This window comes from Zonotrichia albicollis, chromosome Z (genome assembly GCF_047830755.1).
Source record: "Zonotrichia albicollis isolate bZonAlb1 chromosome Z, bZonAlb1.hap1, whole genome shotgun sequence".
Lineage (NCBI taxonomy): Eukaryota > Metazoa > Chordata > Aves > Passeriformes > Passerellidae > Zonotrichia > Zonotrichia albicollis.
Genome location: NC_133860.1, coordinates 30,454,456 through 30,475,295, shown reverse-complemented (window position 1 = coordinate 30,475,295; position 20,840 = coordinate 30,454,456). Strand labels below are relative to the sequence as shown.

General features: G+C 41.3%; 2 protein-coding genes across 4 annotated transcripts in view; both read right to left on the bottom strand.

Moving 5' to 3' along the window:
- Nucleotides 1-519: 519 nt before the first annotated feature.
- Nucleotides 520-10,168, bottom strand: NIM1K (NIM1 serine/threonine protein kinase). 3 transcript variants are annotated; one of them, XM_074532945.1, is made up of 4 exons: nucleotides 10,029-10,168; nucleotides 9,229-9,467; nucleotides 3,291-3,559; nucleotides 520-1,377 (listed from the first exon to the last, which is right to left on the bottom strand). In XM_074532945.1, exons 1-4 carry the CDS (start codon nucleotides 10,097-10,099, stop codon nucleotides 628-630), a joined length of 1,329 nt encoding a protein of 442 aa, XP_074389046.1. In that variant the 5' UTR covers nucleotides 10,100-10,168; the 3' UTR covers nucleotides 520-627. The 3 variants fall into 3 exon arrangements, with proteins under 3 accessions (XP_074389046.1, XP_005493771.1, XP_026653056.1); XM_005493714.4 differs by having other exon boundaries at nucleotides 9,229-9,559; nucleotides 10,029-10,167; XM_026797255.2 differs by having other exon boundaries at nucleotides 9,229-9,618; nucleotides 10,029-10,163.
- Nucleotides 10,089-20,840, bottom strand: part of ZNF131 (zinc finger protein 131) — a 35,560-nt gene continuing 24,808 nt past the window's right edge. The window contains exon 8 of the transcript XR_012578164.1: nucleotides 10,089-10,220. The gene's annotated coding sequence lies outside the window, so the exon portion shown is untranslated. The remainder of the gene's footprint in view (nucleotides 10,221-20,840) is intronic.

Genomic DNA, 20,840 nt, shown 5'->3' with positions numbered 1-20,840 from the left:
AAGCAGTGGAAGGTGTCAGAAGGGTAACTGATGGTAGCCCAACCAGTCAGGCACCCACATACAGGGTTAAAGTACTGAATCCTGATTTGTCTTCTGGAATCGTGACAAGTTGGGAACTGCAGCCAACAACAGCTTTGATTTTTCTTGAAAGGAAATAAAATGCTTTCTAAAAATTAACTTGTTAAATTTGATGAGGAAGTTCAAAAGAATTTGCAATTGATTAGATTAGTCTGGTCTCTGCTTAAATTTAGTTTCTGCAACTGTCCCAGTTTGCAGTGGTGAAGTGTTGAGCTTAGGTACAGCTTTCAGAAGTTAGCAGTTAGATGCCTGTGCAGAGAATCTCCCAAGTGGGTTAAGTGCAGTAGCATGGTGTTTATTAAAAGATCCCCTCCACTCATGATCTTTTCAGTCACTGGGTTCTTGCACTGGCTATACCAAGTATATGGAGAAAGGGTTAAACAAATGCACAAGAGCTCTGTTTTTGAGTGCTTCACTGTTAATTGACAAAAGCAAAGAAAATGAGGCATTTTTGGTTTATTCAAAAATTACAAAAGAACACTAAAGCTTAAGGATAAGTGAATAATCCCCTTTGTCAAATATGCTGAGCAAAAAGCCTGCAGTGCAATTTTATAAAATAGAACACAGCTTGGATGTGTGCTTAAAGCCACTGTAAGTATTGATTCCGTTCCTTGAGTTGTCTTCTTTTGGATCTGGCTGGGACATGATAGGAACAGATTCAAGTGCCCTTTTCTTCTGTACTCTGTGCAACACGATTCTGTAGACCCCCGTTATGGAGCTGCGCGCATCTCTTCCCCGGTTGTTCTGAATGTGCTGTTCTGTGATTCCAAGGTCTTCCAGAATATTTTTCACTTCAATTTCTTCTTCTTTTAGTGTACTGATGTCTGATAAATATTTTGGATCCAGTTTAAATGTCTGTAAAGGTTTGGGGAACTGTATTCCTTGCATCCATTCACTGTTCATAATCAGTTTGACAGAGTATCTCTTGGTTGGTACTGGCTGAAGGACTCCTTTTATCAGTTTCTGGCAGTTTTCTGAGAGGCAGGGAGGCAAAGTGTATGTCCCTTCAAGAATGCACTTTTTCAGTTTGCCTACTGTATCTGCCCGGAATGGCATGCTGCCTGTCATCATGAAGTATAAGAGGATTCCCAGTGCCCAGATGTCTACATAGATGCCAATATAGTTTTCATCTCGGAAGAGTTCAGGAGCAGCATAAGGAGGAGAGCCACAGAAAGTTTTTAAAGTTTCATCTCTTTTACTTATTGTGCTGAATCCAAAGTCTCCCACCTTAACACAGGTGTTACTGGCATAGAAGACATTTTCTGCTTTCAGGTCTCGGTGAATGATATTGTTGTCATGCTGTGGAAGAAGAGAAAAAGTTGGCATTGGTTTGTTCCCAGGAAAGTTCTCAATGGCTACCTCTAATTAATTTATTAGCCTGAAGGAGAAAGGGAGTTATCTTGGGCAAATTCTGAAACTGGTATTGCAATTATTAAAATTAAAATTATGACTCAAATCTAACTTAATTCTCCAAGGATAGAAAACCAATTGAGTAGGGAGAGGAGAAGGATGCTGGGATTTTTAAACACAGCACTCTCAACGTGTCAACTAAAAGCAACTATTTTCATGAATGTGTGAGTGCAGTATGACTAGACAGATTCATGTGCAAAATCTGTATTTTTTTAGGGTTCATGGCACTTGCTTTTGCAGTTACTACATGCAACTTACAGATTTCAACATTTAGTTCACTGATTGAACATTGTCACAGATAAAATAAGAAATCTGCCATCATTACATTCTGTGATCTAATGTCCTATGAGGAACTGGTGGTGGTAGGAGAAAAGGACCACAGAGTTGGGCTTCAGAGTACTTCATGTTCCTGGACAGCCAAGTTTAATAGTGTTATAGTTTTAGAAATCTATAATACATACACTGTAACTTCTACTTTTTTCCCATTGGAAATGCCAGTACTCAAAATGAATTTGCTCTGCTTAGTGATGACATACCTGCTTTGGTTAAGCAAGAGTTTAGCTTCATCTTTGGAATAACTAGAAGGAATGAATGAGCACTCTCTGCCTTATCCTTTGGAGTAACATCATACAGTATCTGGAGGCAATAAAGAAACTCTTTGGCATCCTATTTCAACTTTCATCACTAACAGCCAGGGATCCTCTGTCCTTGTGGGCTGGCAGCAAGGAGAAAGGATTTATGTAGCCTGGATGTGATGGCTTAGCAAAAGTGAAATGTGCAGAAGTTTCTGTGTACAAATGAAGAGGTTGGCCAGCTTGAGAGTCTATGTTTAATTCTAATAAATAAATGTGGTGTAATTTTGAAATGCAAATTCAATTCCTATAGCTGCAGGGTGCCTGTCCTTTGAACGTTGAAGCTAATCCACCACTTAAAGCACATACAATAATTTCGTCAAAATAAATAAGAAATGCATGCTGTTTATGTAAGCCAGGAGTAGCGTGCGATGCAATCCCCAGACGTCTGACCTGGGATCACCCTTGTTTCTGACTTCGCCAGAAGCTGTTATGTGGCAAGGAGGACAGGAGCCACCGGAGGGCACCCTGAGCCAGCTTTAACGAATGCTGCTTCTCAGACTTGTAGGACAGCTCTCCGTGTTTTTTTTTTGTTTTGTTTTTTTTTTTTTTTTAAGTAGCTGTAATTACTCTGCAAGATTTAGAGATGTACCGGAGTACTTAATTGCTCCTTTTCTGCCTTGACAAGGTGCTTTCAGTTCTACACAAACAGCATCATCTTCAATGTATATATTGAAGACCCGGCAAGAAGTGACTCGTTGGGCGTTAACCTCACAGACTTGCATCGAAGTCAGGAGCAGGAATTGACTGTGTTTAAGTGACAGATTCACACATTCATTAATGAGCAAGTCGGATGTTTGCAACACCTAACCAGCCTCTCTGGAAGCGGAAGAGCGACTGATGCTTTGTTTTGAAACAGGGAGGGAAGAAACGAAGCTTTGTTCACTGATGCCCACAGCACATTAAAGCAAACAACACTCGTGCTAGAAGGGTGATTCCACCCACCAGGTGTTCCCAGTCTCCTCCCAAAAGCTGCCAACAGAGAGGCAGTGACTTGAGGTGGATATGAAAACTCTCAGATACCTTTAACAGCTCTTCTATAGCTGTTAGCTGTTTTTAATAATGTGGGCCTGAAATTTCGGGTAAATCTACTGTTGAAATTCAAAAGAAATATCCACAAAATGAGCTCAGAGTAAAGAGAGGCAGCATGCCTGTGTAAGAGCAACTTACCATGTGCTTCACAGCAGACACAATCTGGGAGAAGATTATTTTACACTCTGTTTCTAGCAGCTTTCCTTCTGTACTGATTTTAGTGAAGAGCTCCCCACCTCCTGCATACTCCATCACCAGGTGCAGTTTTGAGAGTGTCTCCACCACTTCATACAGCCTGATGATATTTGGGTGGTGCAGCTTTTCCATGCTGGATATCTCACGAGACAGCAAACGTTGAGTCTTCCGGTCTAGCTTTGTCTTGTCCAAAATCTTAATTGCAACTTTCTCTGAGAAGAAAAATAGTTTTACCATGTTGTTAATGCAACAGATACAAAATGGTAATACCATTGACATACAATGATGCTTGGTTGCAGAAATGCAATAAAATTTCACCTCATCAGTATAAACTAAGCTGCAGGGGCCTACTAAGCCCTGCAGTCTCTCACACAAGCCCTGCCCCTTTCTGTCTACAACAACCTACTCAGTGCTGGGGTAACTGAAGGCTGGTAGAGTACTCCAAGGGCTGATCGAATCATCTGCTGCCTTGATGTGTGTTGCTGTGACAGGCTTATATGTGTCTGAAGGTACAGCATCTGCTTTTGGTGTTCACTGCTGGTAGAGAGTCTGTGCTTTTGTTGCTAGCTCAGAGCTCCTCAGATGAGCCAGGTACTTGGAGACTAATGGAGGTGTGAAATCCGTGTGCTCCGCTTCCGACCAGGCAGAAAAATTTGTGGGGAATTTAGAGGCTTTGGCTATTTATTCTGAGCAGCGAAGTCAAGTAAGTCGCAGGGATCCTGTAAGACAGCAAATCTAGCTGGCACATAGTGTTCTGGTAACGCAAAGCTGCGTTAAGTACTACATGTCTCTGAAAGCCTACACAGAGAAGCCAAAGCAAAACATATATATATATACCTGCAGCTGCATCACATCAGGGTAGCTCAGAGCAATATGAATAGGTAAATCACAGTTACCCTTATGTTCCTGTTTTAGTCTGTAGGTTACAGCTTTTGTCTTTACTCTTCTGAACACAGCCGGTATTTGAAGGATTTGTCTGGTTAAAACAGGTTTATGGTGGCTTTGTATAACTTGTCAGGACAGCAAAATTAAAATGGATCATAGCAATAAAAACAACTATTTTTTCCCAGGAAGAAGAGATTCTTGGTTGTTCAGTTTTGGCTTTTTTACCCCCTCAAGACTACCTCAGTCAAACAATCACACATTTCTTTAATTTATCACTTTTAATAAATCTTTCAGAAAAAAACTTCACCTTGGTCTCTAGTAAATGGGAATAAATTACGAAAAATGGTATTGTTCACTTGTTGCTGTAAGAAAAGAGAGAGAAGGCTACTGCGTTTTTACACATATTCAGGTATAAAACCATTCAAGTTTTTACCGAATAGTATCAGGTTTTAACTCAAGTTTAGTATTACAACATATATAAAGGAATGTTAAGGATACTTATGCATGTGTCTGTACAGATCAAGAAAACTCCATATTTGGTATATTTACATTTTTTAGTGTGATACATAAATCAATTGATCTCCCTTCTGACGTGCAGTAGATGCTTGAAGCACATGTGATTCTTGTGGTGGAAGGTGCTGAATTATCCCTTGATGTGCCTGTTTTTAGGAGTCTGTGCTGAGTACAGGGCAGTTATCCTGGCCACACTGCTTCTCTCGGAGCTGAGGCAGAGCCCCTCAGGTAAGCAGCTACCTCCTGTGTGGAGCTGGGTGAACCAGGACGAAATGCATCTACTGACAGTGACTGCTGACCTAGTGAAAGACCCTCATAGCACATTGATCTCGCAAACCCAGAGGAAGGAGCATCAGCTTGCAGTAAGTTATGTTTGCACAACTAAATGCTTACAACGTTTACAGTCTTAACCATGCACAGTGGAGACATTTGGGCTTTTAAAATAAAATCTTCTAGGTTCATTTTTCCCCCTGTCCTTTTGCTCTACTTTTCCTCCTGGTAAGTTTTCCTGCTACATTTTAAAAGGGAAGAGGAGAGGAAAAAAAGATTTTGAACTGAAGAGCTTGATCCTACTGCAACACCACCATAAATCAGGACAAACTCCTTTAAATCTACATCGTTGCAGCTGCAAATGCATTCCATGCAAAGAAACCTGACACCTTCCTTTTATTCTCTAAACTCTTCCTTTCTGCTTTCAAAGAATGCTTGTTTACAAATCCTCTATTATTCTTGCTTAGCAGCTGTGCTGAACAGGACATTTATAGCAGGCAGCTTATTTACCAAAATAATTACAAAAAGAGTTGGAAGAGATTTTGATTGACTATATGCAGTGTATGAGGTTTGAAAAGTGCTAGATGAAATCTGAGTAATAAAAACTAGGAAAAAGTTGGGAAATACCAATTTCAGGAAGAAATAGTGTATGATGTGATGGCAGAAGGAAAAAATATACAAACAAAACCAAGTTAAAATTGCTTTAAAAAAAAGGCAAAGTGGGTGCCTGGACATTCTTGCTTTTGCAATTTGTGTCACATTAGACTGACTTCTTACTAGCTATAAATTTTGTATGCCTGTAATTGCTTCCATTCAGCTGTGATCTCACACTTCCTTTGTCAGATGGAAGGCATGTAAAATAAAAGTTATACAGGGCTTAGGAATTTAACGGTCCTTAGCAAGAAAATGCCATGAATTGCTGGAGCAAATCTCTGCCAAAATTCAGGTTAATATAGTGGGCAAAGCCCCTGAATAACACAATATATACAGAAACATAAATCAGAAAAGACCTCTAAGATCCTAAAGTCCAACCTGTCAGGCCCGCCACTAAACATTGTCCCTAAATGGCACATCTACATGTCTTTTAAGTATCTACAGGGATCCATTCCAAGGTCTGACCACGCCTGTGGTACAGAAATTTTTGCTAATGTCCAACCTAAACATCAACCTTTCCTGGTTCAACAAGGTACAATTGGAATAGCTGAGAACAGGGAGTGGTGCTGAATGGAGTTATATCCATCTGTGGCTAGTCACCATTAGAGTTCCACAGGGCTCAGTACCGAGGACAGCCCTGATTAATGTCACTCAGTTTGCAGGTGAGTGACACCTCTCCTGGTACAATTTGAGGCTATTTCCTCTTACTCTGTCCCTTGTTACCTGGGAGAGAAGAGGCCAACCCCCATCTGGCCACAGCCTCCTGTCAGGCAGTTGTGGAGAGTGATACGGTCACCCTGAGCCTCCTTTTCCCCAGGACAAACACCCCCAGCTCCCTCAGCTGCTCCTCACAGCACTTGTGCCCCAGACCCTGCCCCAGCTCCATTGCCCTTCTCTGGACTCTCTCCAGCCCCTCAGGGCCTTTCCTGCAGTGAGGGCCCAGCCCTGGGCACAGCACTGGAGGTGCGGCCTCAGCAGGGCCCAGCACAGGGGGACAATCCCTGCCCTGGCCCTGCTGCCACAGCATTGCTGATCCAGGCCAGGATGCCATTGGCCTTCTTGGCCCCCTGGGCACAGCCTGGCTCATGTTCAGCTGCTGTCACCAGCACCCCCAGCTCCTTTCCAGCCACTCTGCCCCAGCCTGTGGAGCTGCCTGGGGTCGTTGTGACCCAAGGGCAGGACCTGGCACTGGGCCTTGTTGAACCTCACTCCACTGGCCTCAGCCATGATCCAGCCTGCCCAGATCCCCTGCAGGGACTTCCTGCCCTCCAGAAGAACAACACTCCCACCTAATGTGCTGCCACCTGCAAACTGAGTGACATTAATCAGGGCTGTCGCCAATACTGAGCCTTGTGGAACTCTGCTGGTGACTAGCTCCAGATGGATAGCTCCATTCAGCACCCTCCCTGTTTCCAGCTAGCCATACAGCTTTTTATCCAGTGAAAAGTGCACCTGTCCAAGCCATGGGACATGGCATCCACATCATAGCACTAAAGATTTTTCTGTGTTTTCTAAACACCAAGACAGCCCTTGTGAGGGAAACAAGCCTCACCATCCAGTATGACCCTGAAGTTTTTTCATCTCTCTCTCTCTCTAGAAATCATGTGTCCTGCTACAACAGATCACAAAGGCAAGAGAAAAACATATGTAATTTTTACAAAGGCTCATCTTTGTAAAAAACCAAAACTGTTTCCTCTTTTGATATAGGATGATACAGGAGAAAGACCATATTAAAACTGGCAGTAACTGAAGAGCTGAACAGCCCTTGGACACATACACCACCTTCTTCTACAGAGACCAGACCAGCATTAATGATGAAGCTTTTTATTTATATAACCAGATTAAAAAAAAAAAAAAAAGACTAGCACTCATTAACACTGTGCAGAAACATAATTTCACACAGATAAACTCATAGGCAGAATGAGTCAGAAAACATTTATCTTTCATTCTTCCTTCCTCATGAGAGTTGCAAACTTAACATCAATAATCAACACCCTTTCTCCCTTTTAACCAAAAAGTTATAGACAAACAAAAGAAAAATAATTTGAGAGATTTCTGTTGAAAAATAATCTCTTCCAGAAAAAGAAAAAGTACAGTTTTGGTTTTGGTATTTAGCTTACTGTATTCACTGAAATTCAAAAATTTTCAATCAGCTCTGTTTAGATACTAAAGGAACCTGTTTCATAAGTAAGTTCAGCAAAGGGTTAATCCAGATCAAATGTCTAACTGCCTTTCATTAGCATTCCTTATGTTCCCAGTACAGGAGCAGCATTTTTTCCAACAGTAAGCACAAAACAGTTACCTCGGGAAGAAAAAGAAATATCACAGAAGAGGAAACAATTTGTGAACCAAGTAGAAAAGAGATGCTTTCCTGAAACAAGAATAACCAAAAACTCAAACTCAAACCCAGTTAAAGCAACCCTTGGGTGTTGACAGGCTTAAATATGAAAAATTAAGTACCATCGGTTCTCCACTTAGATTCCCACTGCCCCCGAGGGATAATTGTGACCTTTCATCCCTCTCAGATCTGGGCTGAAAAAAAATAACAATAGATAACACAGTTTTGGGGCACATCTCGTTCTCTCACCTGTAAGACGATGAAGGGAAGGAGAGTCAATCAAACTGAAAAGCAAAGACTCTCAGAAGAAAAGCAAGATAGTAGTGTACAAAGATACAGAGAAAACTAGCCACTCTGACAGAAAACAACAATTTCTATTATTGTCAGACAAAGGCAGAAGATGTAACAGGACAGCTGATGACAAGTTCTTAGTTATACCTATGACGGAAGTGTCCACTGCAGTTACCTAACCCTTCCAGTCCTTCCTAGAAGCAGTAGATAGTAGATATTGTTTTAGACAGCAGCTAAAACAATAAAACTAACTGACAATTCAACACAAACACCAGTTTGGTGATACCAGAGCTTGTTCCCCTGCACCTGTTCCTCCCACACCTATAGCTAGTTTCTCTCACACCTATAGCTCCCTTCCTAGCTTTTTACAGTAAAGAGCTATCAGCAAATGAGTCAGTTAAGTGGGCATTTCTCACCAAAATTACCATGGCCAAATAAAATATTTTGTCCATACTAGTAAAATTTGTGATGAAACAAAGGAAGCCTTGCTGCCTCTGGCTGCAGGCAGGAGCATACGTAACCTGCTATCCTGGGCATTCATCACCTGCATCCCTGCAGGCCAGGAGCTGGGGCAAGGAAGAGGGTGGATGGACAGGGAAGGTTACAGAAGGGGTAGCCCAATACCACACTTCAAAGTGTGGAGTGTCTGAGCCACAGCATGTGTTAAACTCCATGAAGTGCAGCGACGAACTCCACCTGTAACAGCTGCCATGTAGAGAAAACCTTTCTGGTTTCTTTGAAGCAGAATCCAGCCCTGAGGATTTATGTGTGACTCTGTCTATAGATTAACTCAAAAATGTTAAAAACAGACACACATATACACACAGACACACACACACAAACTCTATATGTGTATTTAAGGTTCATAGAGCCTCTTTCTTCCCATAGGAAGCCATTTATATAGGTCACTCAGCATGCAATGGCGCCTACCTTTGGTTAGGGAATGAATTCCAAGCTTCACTTGTGAGAAATTCCCACTTCCTATTTCTCCTCTGACTCGATAGAAGGCAATTCTCTTTCCCAGTGTTAATTCTTTCACCACCTTTTCATTATGAGACATATCCTGCATCAGTTTCTCAAATGGGGTCAGTCTGTGCTGTTTGCCCTCTTCATCTCCTTCGTGGCACTCTGGGCGCCCATCATCGTCTCTGCTGTCCTCGTGATGCCACCTGGAACAGCGGTATTTTCCAAGACTTCCTTCATTCACATATCCTGTTGTCATAGTCTACAGGGTGATCACTTCCCCATTTAACAAGATGTCCTGAGAAGTTTAAATGAAGTAATTCTATATGAATATGCAAGCCCTGCACATTATGGACACTGCAGCAAATGCAGAAAAAAAAAAAAAAAAAAAAAAAAGCAGCTTACAGAAAGTCCAAAGATTAGTTTGGAAATTTGTTCAAAAACAAATCTGGCACATCTACATATTGCATGTCCTGTTCAAAATCAGAGCTAAAACATCCATTCCTCACTAACAGAGTTAGTGTCTGAGGATCTTCAGCTGCAAGGTAAAAGAGGCTTTGCAATTAAAACTGCAAACTCTGTGCAAGAAAGTGGCAAGGTGCTCTCTGTCTATGCAGCACATTTGACAGATGCAAAATATGTGACACAAATATTCAGATTTTAGCTTGATCCTTTGAGAACTAACTTGATAGATAAAGGTCAAACAGAAAGCTGATTAACTGCTCCGAATAAATCCAGAAAGTTCTAGCTAATTTTGAATAGCTGACCTTAAGAGCGTCGTTCTCCTTGATTCTGGTAAAAGTCCAAAAGCTGACTGTAGGGATTGCCTTTGATTCATTCTTCAGCCTGTGAGCTTGTCACTGTACCTTCGAAATATCACTGTGTGTGGAAGCCTTGCTGTAAAAAGTACGCTGTCCCTCTGTTTCTTTCCCATGGCGTGTTCAACAAAGCAACTGATTCTGGAAGATGACAGGAAAAGCATAATCTGTGCACCAGGCAAAAGAAATGCTGCGCCTCAGTATCCCTGCAGTCACATGGCAGGACAATACAGGATTAAGTAACTGCAATGTCACGTTAACCCTCCTTTATTTAGATGAGCTTTCTTTAACGCCTTGAGCCTTCTCAAAATTTTGCCAGACGCGTGGTGTTCCTGAGCAGACAGATGAAGAAAGTAATTAAAACCTTTACATAACAGCTTCACTAAATGACAGCATGACCTGTACCATTTCACCAGTTTAACTCTGGCAGCACAGACACAGAAGTACTTACCCTAAATACACAAGCAACCACTTACTTTTAAAACAGCACACCAATTTTTTCTTCTTTACCTTTCTCTTTTAATCTTGAAAGCCAGGAGTTGATCAGCAAGTGCTGATCCTGCAGCTGCATGCCTGAGGGTGGTGAGCTGGGCACGAGAGCTGAGACAGCTCAGGCAGTGGCAGCGCTCACCTCCCCTGCTCCCAGCCTGCAGCACACACGACTGCCAGGACAGATGCACCAGACTGAGGGGGAGTCAATCAGACCAGTAACTCACTGCCTGAAGCTTAGCTAGACAGTCACCTAAGGTGCCACACTAGCAGAGGGCATGTGGCATTTGCTAGGTGGAGCTGCCCTCTAAACCCCACAATCTCCTTCGTAAGCAAGAGGAAGAGAGGTCAGAGGCACGACCTAAATGCAAAGAAAAAGCAGCTGGTGATGGTTTCATTAAATGGGAACTTGAGTGGCACAGAGGCACTCATCAGCTCCTACAGAGAGGCCAAGGGGACTGACCTATGCTCTGGGACACTGCTCCCTGCCTTGAGACACACTGAAGAAATTTTGAAAGTCACTTTACCTCTCTGTGCTGCAGCCACGTTGCAGGCAGACCAGCCTGCTCTGGTGAGGCAGAAAGCTGGCTTTCCCTCATTGTCTGTGACTCCCTCTGTCACTTCTCTGAACCAGGGACACTTCTTACTGTGTGTGCTGCAAACTTAATGGCTGATGCAGTTTGTAACTGGAAGAGAGGGAGAATTTACTACTTCCATAATGCCTTTGTTAACTCTTTTTGGCTTACTCATTTTTGAAGGAAAGAGCCCTTTTCATTGTTGACAGAAACTAAAAATAATAAACACATAATTATATTATTTTCTGGAGCTAAATAGAGTGAAACCCCTGACATATGTGCGCATACAGCTAATGGCTAGATCCTGATACTGTTACTAGGGAAGAGACCAAGTGACAAACAAGAAAATCCTTCAGTATTCTCTCACCAAACCACTCTTTCTTAGCACCAAATATTCTCCCTAATTTTATTATTTTATACCTTGGAAGAAAAAAATCTGTGTGGAAGGACACCCCATCCCCACGCAAACAGAAAAACCCAAACCCCACACCTTATACTCTGTTTTTCCTCCATTTGGGAAAAGGACAATTTCTTTCAGGAGTGTCAGAATTCTGACCCACAGGTTTTCTGCTTTAATCTGTTTCACATCACAATTGTAAAAGTATTCTAGGTAATAAAAAACTCTTTATATGAAACTTGACTGTATTTCACAGTTTTAACGGTGGGTGACACTCTAACAGAGCAGGGCTCTTGGAAGTCACTTGTGTGCAGTACAGTTCCACAGCAATTCAGGGGCAGAATTCTGGCCCCATTCTGCCCTTTGATCTTGAGAACAGCAGCACAGGTTGTGCATGCAGAAAGTCTGGAAACCTCCATGAGCAGTGTCAGGCATGTCACGTACAAACTCTATTATTTAATCAAGTTTCTATAGTTGAGTGGTGACATCCTCACCACCAAAGAATAGCTGTAACTTACGGTTATAACCTCCTGAGTGGCAGGTATGGACAATTTTGCTCCTGCAAAAGAAGAAACACAGAACTACCACCATCTTCTGCAAAAATTATCAGTGCCCTTGCAGTTAACTGGCTGTACAGAAAAGGCTGACTGTGCAACAAGAAGTGTTTCCTTCAAACAGACTTGTGTAGACAAGCCCCTCCTGAATACATTCCATTAAGGCACAGAAGGCAGCTAGCCCAGTTGATGTGGATCACAGAGACAAACCACATGGGAATGCCATAACCTTGTGGGGACAGAGGAGCCAAGAGAAAGGCAAAACTGCACTGAGGCGTCAGCACATGGCTCTTCCTGAATTTGCTCCTGCAGAATTTCTCCTGGGGCTCAACATGCTGTTTTTCAGAGCACTGCCTATCATTAATCTCCCTTTCAGGCTTGACATGTAACTGCCAACCCTGCAACCTCCTGGCACTTGGCCAGCTGGCTAGGTTTTCCCTGTCTTCTGAGATGAGCTACCTCAGTATTCCTGGTGTTAGCAGTATATATACCATCTATTTATGGCCTACATTCCTTCCTGTAATCAAACCCATCAAAATCTATCCTGATGTCATACAAAAGGACACTGACTGTAAAAGAAAATAATTCTAAGAGAGAAGGGAAAAATAACAAAATCAGGAGTGATCCAAACACAATGAAAGACCAATGATTTTTTTTCCCTCCAGTCTGGCTGACCAGTGAGAAGAACTTCACAAAAATTTATCTGACCAAATAATCACTTTAAAAAATAAAATTAGCAATGAAAAGAAAACCAAAGCCAAAAGCAAACCACTATAAAAAGCATTACAAGATAGTGAGCAAATGTATTAATCCTTTAAGACCTAACACTGATGTTGTTTAGCCTTGTTTTTTAAACTGACATTCTCCTCCTATTCTACCAAGTGCTGAGTACCCTCAGGCTTCACCTGCAGACTCAGTTTAAACCCCACATCACAACTCTAAGGAAGTTCAGAATGAGGAGAAAAAGAATTAAACCAAAAAAGAGATAATTTGGTATAGGGAATTTGGTTCCTAAAATCCCATTTTGACAGATAGATAAAAAGTGACCTGGTTTTAAGAAGCTTAGAATGGAGTGCATGAAAGCACAGAAGCAGCTAGACCAGAGCTCTCTGATGGCACTGTGTTTGGCAAATTGGTCTCTCTCATTAAATCTGTCTTTCAGAGGCAAAAATCCACTCAACTTTGAGTGCTTAAACTGCTGCAGCTCCTATTAGAGTGAATGTGAAGGAAGTTACACTGGAAGGTCTCCTCCCACTCAAACTGTCACAATACCAGGTGTTTTTAATGAGGATGTCACTGGATATTGCAACTCATTCACTAGAGTTCCCTTTTCAGCCTCTCTGCTGTCTAGTATGAGGAGATGGGGATTTTTAAGGTATTTCCCTAGGGTAGGGGATTAGTCAAATTTTTTTAAATTCCCTTGAAGAACAGCATGTCTCCTGCTTAGTAGATTACATGCACCATGCACCAGCTCTGGATCAAAACTGATTTAAAATAGCAGGGATTTTTTTTTTAAAACTCATCTGCTAGAAAAATATCAAGCCCGTTTTTTTAGTCACAGCTTTGAATGTTCAGCTGTTGCAAGAAAACACCAAAAACTTGGTATACTCCTCTGTATAGAAGACCTATCTTTTACAAAAGATTAGAGGCCAGCAGAACAGTCCTGCAATATCTGTAGCACAGACCACAGGTGACACAAAAGCGCTGCTCTGCAGACAGACTTCACAGGGAAAGTAACAGCTCAGCTTCTGTGCTTATGCTCAAGTAACACTGACTGCATGGCTGCTGTGGCCAAAGGAAGTCAACATCTGTTCAAGGTTTGTCTTGAGCACATTTTTTTTTTGTTTTACATGAGAAGCACTCTCAGTCTTATTTCTGTGAATGCCAGAAAACAGAATGACTATGTAAAATGCACCTCAGAGTTTCACATGAATTTTTTAAAAAAACCCCAAAACCCAAGTATTCAAAATGCAAAATACAGCATGGTTACAGGATGAACGCAGACCCCTGTGTTCCCAGCTCACATAGGAGAAAATACTAACAGGGCACTGATCATGGAGAACCTCCAGAAACTCCCTGCTCTCTCTGCCCAGGCCCACATGCCACCCATTTCCATGCATCCCAGAACTACTCCTGTTAGCTGGCACAGCATTCAGTTTGCCAGTTATTGTTTGATGAAAACCAGACATGAAGAACATCATTCTTATCAGCTTCCTGCTGTGCCTCGGAGTGCTTTGATAACAGCCACAGCCAGGGCATCACTGCCAGCTCTGTGTGCTGCACAATTTCCTCTGTGACAGGCTGCAGCTCCAGTGTGAACTGGAGCTGAAGGGACTGTGACTCGTGGATGCTGGGAGCATGGTGGTACCTCTCAGAGTGGCTCTGGCTGTGTTTGTGACTGTGCCACAGCAGGTACACCTCTGGGGAGTGATTATGGCCCATGCAGGCCATGCTGGAGCAGGTGCACCTTAAAGGACTCAATAAACCTATGCTGCAGCAGGTATAGCCCTGAGGAGACTGTGGCTCACAGATATGGCTCCACTAGAAGCAGGTACAGCCCTAAGGCACAACAGGCTACGGGTAAATCCAGGCTGGAGCAGGGGCACGGGTAGCATTTCATTGCACTGTCAAGCCGTCACGCACTGCACTCAATCATCTTAAGGTCTTCACCAATAGAAATGATCCTCTTGTTCTTTACCAAAGATGTGGCATTGTTTTCCCACTCAGGGAACATTAACATATGCAGCAACCCTGGCTGAAATGGAACATAAACACTTCCAAGGCTTCTGTGTGAAACCTTACTAACACAGTGCCAAGGGAAGCAGGAAGAGATAACTAACAGTTGTACTGCACACACTTCTTCCTCACAATGACATGCCTGTTCTATATGCTGTAATCAGAAAAAAACAAAAACAAAAAAACCCCAAGAAATTCTGGTATAAAAAGGAAAAAAATAGCCAAGAAACCCCCCTCTACACTGGAACATGCTAACTCTAACCGGCAACTTAATTCTACAATTGTAACTCAGAGCAAAAGACAGGGAACTCTGCAGCCCATTTAGAAGTGTAATAAGCCTGAGTCCTTCACACTGAAGCAAAATAGAGGTGGATGCTTACTCAAGTGTCCCAAAACCTCAGTGGAAAGACTGAAACCTTCATCTTTTGGATTGACCCCACAGTCATTCTGGGATGGACCTCTAAAGACAAACCCAAGTTCCTTGGAAACTGATGGAACATGATCTCTCAAGGCTTTTACCTGACCAGCCCCTTGCCAGACCTGCTGACTGAGCACTATTCAGCACGGGTCAGTGTAGCACAAAACTGTCGATCTAAACAACATCCCACATTTATTTAGTCCAACTTCCTTCTTGCCAAGACCAGAGATGTGAAATAGAGAAAAAAAATACTGATGTGCCCTGTTTTGTGGTCTACCTCTAAAAGTTCTCTCCATGATCTTCAACAAGCTAACCCTTCTGTGTCCAGGATTGCTATGACAACATGAATAAATAAAAATTAAAAGAAAAATATAAATAATAAAAAAAATACCCAGCGGGACCCCAGGCTGGGCCAGCACAAGCACACGCTGACCCTGTGGGGCTGCCCCCGCCTGCGTGGCAGCAGCAGCAGCTCAGGAGTCGTGCAGGGCCCCTGACAGGCACTTCATGTGACACGGGTGACAGGGTGCAGCACAGACTCACCTGCCCCCTGCCCTGGGGGTCACCTGCCAACAGGCTGGAATAAGCTCTTGGCACAAGAGGGAAGGCTGCACAGAGCCCTCAGCAGCCAGAGCTTACACAACCCTGCCAACACAGGCTGGGCGCAGCCCAGCTGGTGGAGTCTCACATCAAATCTACTGTCTGCAGTGTACAGGGCACACGGAAAAGAAAATCAACACAACACAAACCATACTAAGTGGGTACGTTAAGACTTGTGAACTAGAAACTAAAATCGGGTGGGGGGGTGCAGGGGAGCAACTCCTTTCATCCTTTCACAACACTGCTGATAAAACAGCTAGAAAGAGAATTAAAATTAATTAGTCTTTGAATTGTGCAGAAAATAGCATTAAAAACAAAGACAAAAAAAATTTATTCGTAGAACCCATTGATTTCCCAGGTCTTTGAAATACATGGGAGGGATAAATTTGAAGTCTGACTGTTTGAAATTAAATTTACCCTTTCAAAACTTTAGCCTGGCCAGTCTATTTTATCTTCTTCTTTGAGGTATAATGCAAATGACATCAATTTGCCTCAGAATTGTTCTTCCAAGATAAAATAAATTTCCATTAAGCATGTGTTTCTGAGTCAACAGAGATGCAACAAAGCCTTTACTAGCCTTTTAAATAACAGAAAAAAATTACATCTAACTTGGTTATTTGTCTAAATATTAGTTTGACTCCTTTTTCGGTGAAAATAAAATAAATTCTCTAGATAAAGCAAGCTATAGTCCAAGAAGTAAGAAACGGGAAATACTTAGAGTACTGTTGAAATCACTGAAGAAATCAGTCTTCACTCACATCAAGAAAATGATTGCATATTTAGGCAGATATGCTTTGCTAAGAAGACAGCCTACAATAAACTCACCCTGTCATTTTCAAGGAAGAGAAACCTAAACTGTGCTCCCATACAAGGGCAACAGAACATTTTCTGGTTCATATTGTCTATCACTGTTTTCTTTCACTACTCTCACTTAGTAGTTGGGACTTAGCAAATAGAAACAACTCTAGTTATCTGATTACAAGGTAATCAAATTTAGTTGCATCACTTTATATACACTACTCAAAAGTACTGAGTAATAAAGGGTTAAGCATTTTAAGGTAATTTTTCAATGTAATTGGGCAGAAGACAAGCAGTTGGTATAATTCTCCAGGGACCTCCTTGAAAATTTATAAACCCTACACTGCACTTAGGAATATACTTTATACTGATTGGAGCCTCCAGTTTTTCAGAGTAGTCTCTAACACATCTGAGATTTACCCTGAATGAGTATTAAGAAAACAGTGCACTACAGTAATTACATTCCTCACTAACAGAAGACACAGAGGTAGAAATATAATACCCACATAAAAGTGTCCAGAGAGCAGCATCATGAAGACTTGGTTTTAAAACTGCTGAAGAATTATCCCCTGAAAGTGTTGTTGCAACTTCTCTGTCCCCACCCATTTTAAATGTCCTGAAGTGACTGCAGCTTTAAGAATTTCTTGAGCTTTTAGAGAAAAAAAAATCTAGGTAGAAAGACAGGTATTTGCATTTCTCATCTCACTTACCATTACACGGGAAATATCTAGAATACACCAGAAAACAACATGGAAACGGAAAATAGTCCCAGACATACTTCTCTAGTGATGTAAGAGTGTATGCCACCTTCTCAGACTAAAGGGGTCCCCTTCCCATGCAGACCACACGCCCTTCACACCAGCTCCCACCTCTGGAACTCTATTTGGGTACCCCATGCTGAAAAACCTTTGCAGTGCACTGCTACCAGGTTTGCCATCCACATGACCTCCTCACGTCTTGCAGGCACAGAGCCACAGAGCAGGGGAATAAGCACAAGCTCCCCAGTGCTGCTGAAACTTTGATTAATCTCTGGAAAATGGTTAATGCATAGCAAATCTTCAAGATGCAGCAAGGAGCTTAGCAGGAAGAAATCTGATCTTATGTGACATCCTACAGGTCGTAAGTCACTAATCTCTATATCAAAGACATCTCTCCCACTAAAGATTCCTCTTCCACTGGACTGAGAACAGAATAGGTATTTTTGAAACTGTGATCGAGAGAAACAGTACAAAGGCAGCAAAAAACACTCAAGACAGCCCACTGTGGATGGAAATGTTCTATCAGCTTCATCAGTGTGATGCACATCCTAAGTGAAGGATATTAATCCTAACTAAGTGAAGCACAACCCTAGATTTTACTTTTCTTTTGAGACTTCAACTTCAGTATTGCAGCTTAATGCTTCACATGCATCTTAGATGCTAGGCTTCCTTTACAAGCCTTATTTTTTTTTTCCTTTTTAACTGACCTGGTTTTAGAGCAGTGAAAAATTCATAATGCTGTCTCAAACTGAATTTGCAAGTGCAGCAGTGTGTGCTGAGGAAGCTGCCAGCACATTCAGGCAACTGATCTCTCCTGCTGAGAGGATCAGCAGAGCACACAGTATTTGAGGGCAGGCACAGATCAATACCCTGGGAAACTACAGAAGAGGAACACTGCAGAGCTCCAAGAAATACAGACCTTACTACTGATCCACTGAAAGACAGTCCTGTGAAAAAGCTGCTACATCTCAAATCCCTAAAACCCATGCTACTTTTCATTTCACATTCAAACAGCAAAAACTTTACTGAATTTAATGAATATTAATGCTAATAAATTTTGCTAGCATTTAATTTCACTAGCTGATCTTATGGACACTTGTTGAATATGTGTCCTGGAAGTCAGATTATTATTATTACTACTACTATTATTATTATTATTATTATTATTATTATTATTATTATTATTATTATTATTATTATCATTATTATCATTATTATCATTATTAATAATAATAATAATAATAATAATAATAATAATAATAATAATAATAATAATGCTCTCACTACTATTATTAATGTGAGAAGGAAGGGTTGTGTGAACTGTTTCCTTAGAAAAAACAGAGCAAATCAGAGTAAAAAGATAGTAACAGTTGATACTTTGTTAAAATGGTAATGAGTAACACACTCAATGTTGAAGCTTAGGGAAGAGATTTTAACAAATCTGCAAATATGGAAATTAAGAATAAATCCATGTTATTACATGTAACTCTATCATAACATATAACTCTATGGTACTACACAGATGTTAATTACATTTCATGCTTTCAGGGAGCATAGATTCACTAAAGAAGCAGAAAGCAAATAGATGCAGAATACATAGTATTCTGTACATACAGTACAGCAAATAAGCAAATAAGCAATTTTTAGAATATCTTTCAGCTATAATCTTCCCTGCAAGCATCCACTCCCATAACACAGTTCTGTGGACAACCACCACACATGTTACACAATCCAAAATCCTAAGTTTATTTAAGAGTCTGTAGGTCAGAGACTCCAGTTTCTCACCTTTCCTCAATCTTTTCCTTAAAGAAATCTGCAGGAGAATTTCAGATGAGAATCCAGAAATGCACCTGAGACTAGAGATATGCAGAAGACTTTATAAGCTATTTCTATTAGACTAAAGTTCTGAAATAGCAATCTGTTTTTAAACAGACAACAATGTAATGCTGCTAGCATTTCATTCTCTGACTAATCTCTCCTGGATTTGCTTAATGCTACACCCCTTTCCAGCAGCCTTCTATCGGCTCTAGGAAAAGCAGATGCCTGAGTCTAGCAGAACTCAATGCAAAGGAAAATCTCTAGTTTCACTTTACTTTGTGAAGTGGGGGAGAAAGGACAATGGGAAATCAATCAGTTGAATTAGTTCACAACTAGTGTTTAAGAGAAAAGAGAAAGAAAAAAGAAAAAAAATTGATAGAGTCAAAATATTATAAGAGTCTATACTACTTTAGTGGTGCCAGTTGCTTGAGCACAGCTAAATTTTTTCAATTTATCATTGTAATTAAACTATAAAATCTATTTAGTGGGAGTTTTGTTAGAATGAAACTGCTGTTTAAGTGGTATGTATGTGAAATTATTTGCCATCAGGCAAACATACTGAGGAAAAAAAAGGCTTTCAAACCATAATGATGCTTTTGTACACTACTAAAGGCACACAGAGTGTCTCTAGTTGTTCAAGTGATTGTGCATTTAAAAACATAAAGTTATAAGACCTGCTAAGGTTTCTAGGACAGCTTTTGTGAACAGCGGACAAGAGGAACAAGAGACAGAGAGGAACAGTCTGTTCAGTTTTTTCCAAATCCAGCAGGCTAACACCAGGAGGCCAGCAAGATAAAACAAGAAATGCTTATATTGCCTTGAAATCTGAAAAAAGCACAGCTGACCATCCAGAAGGTCCCATTCTCTCAGGACAAATTTGTCAGGTGATGGGCAGGATGTCACCTGCTGTCAGGATGACAGTCAAGGCCTCTGGCAGTAAAAGGCAAAGTTCTCATGTGCTGGGCGTCTCACCCCAAGCTCAAATTCACAATGGCAACATTTCTTTCCAGAGAAAGGACACTCTTCCATCTTCCTGATTATTATAAAAATGCATAATGAGGAACTGCAGCATCAAGACCAAAATTTTGTTACTCCTCACAGCATTTTACAAATGACATTACATAATTTTAGCACCACAGTGTGATAGCAGGAAACAGGTCAGGAAATGAAGACATGCAAAGAGGTGAATGTTGTAACGGCTGTATTTTCAGGTAAAAGGGACTTGTTTGATCTTCTATATCCTCAATCTACTAAATAAGTTCCATTAAGAGTCTGCAGCTTCCCAGGGAGCAGACTCATGAGCAGCCCTGAAGAGGTTTATTTGAAGAAATTCTCCAGCAAGCATCTCAAAGTAGACACAATACTGTCCTGGTATAATATTACCTGGTGATGTACCAGAGCTAGAACTGCTTTGCTGGCACCAAGATCTTAAGATTGCATCTTAAATAGTAACTGCTTTTTCTGGTTTCTCCAAAGGTCTCTGACCAAATATTCACTGACAATATTTACTCGTGTCTCTCCACAGCAGCAGCATTTCTCAGTGCCACAGCACTATCTGACAGAGAAAAAGAAAGAAAATGCATATCTCTTGCATCCTCTTCATATAATTAGTACTTAA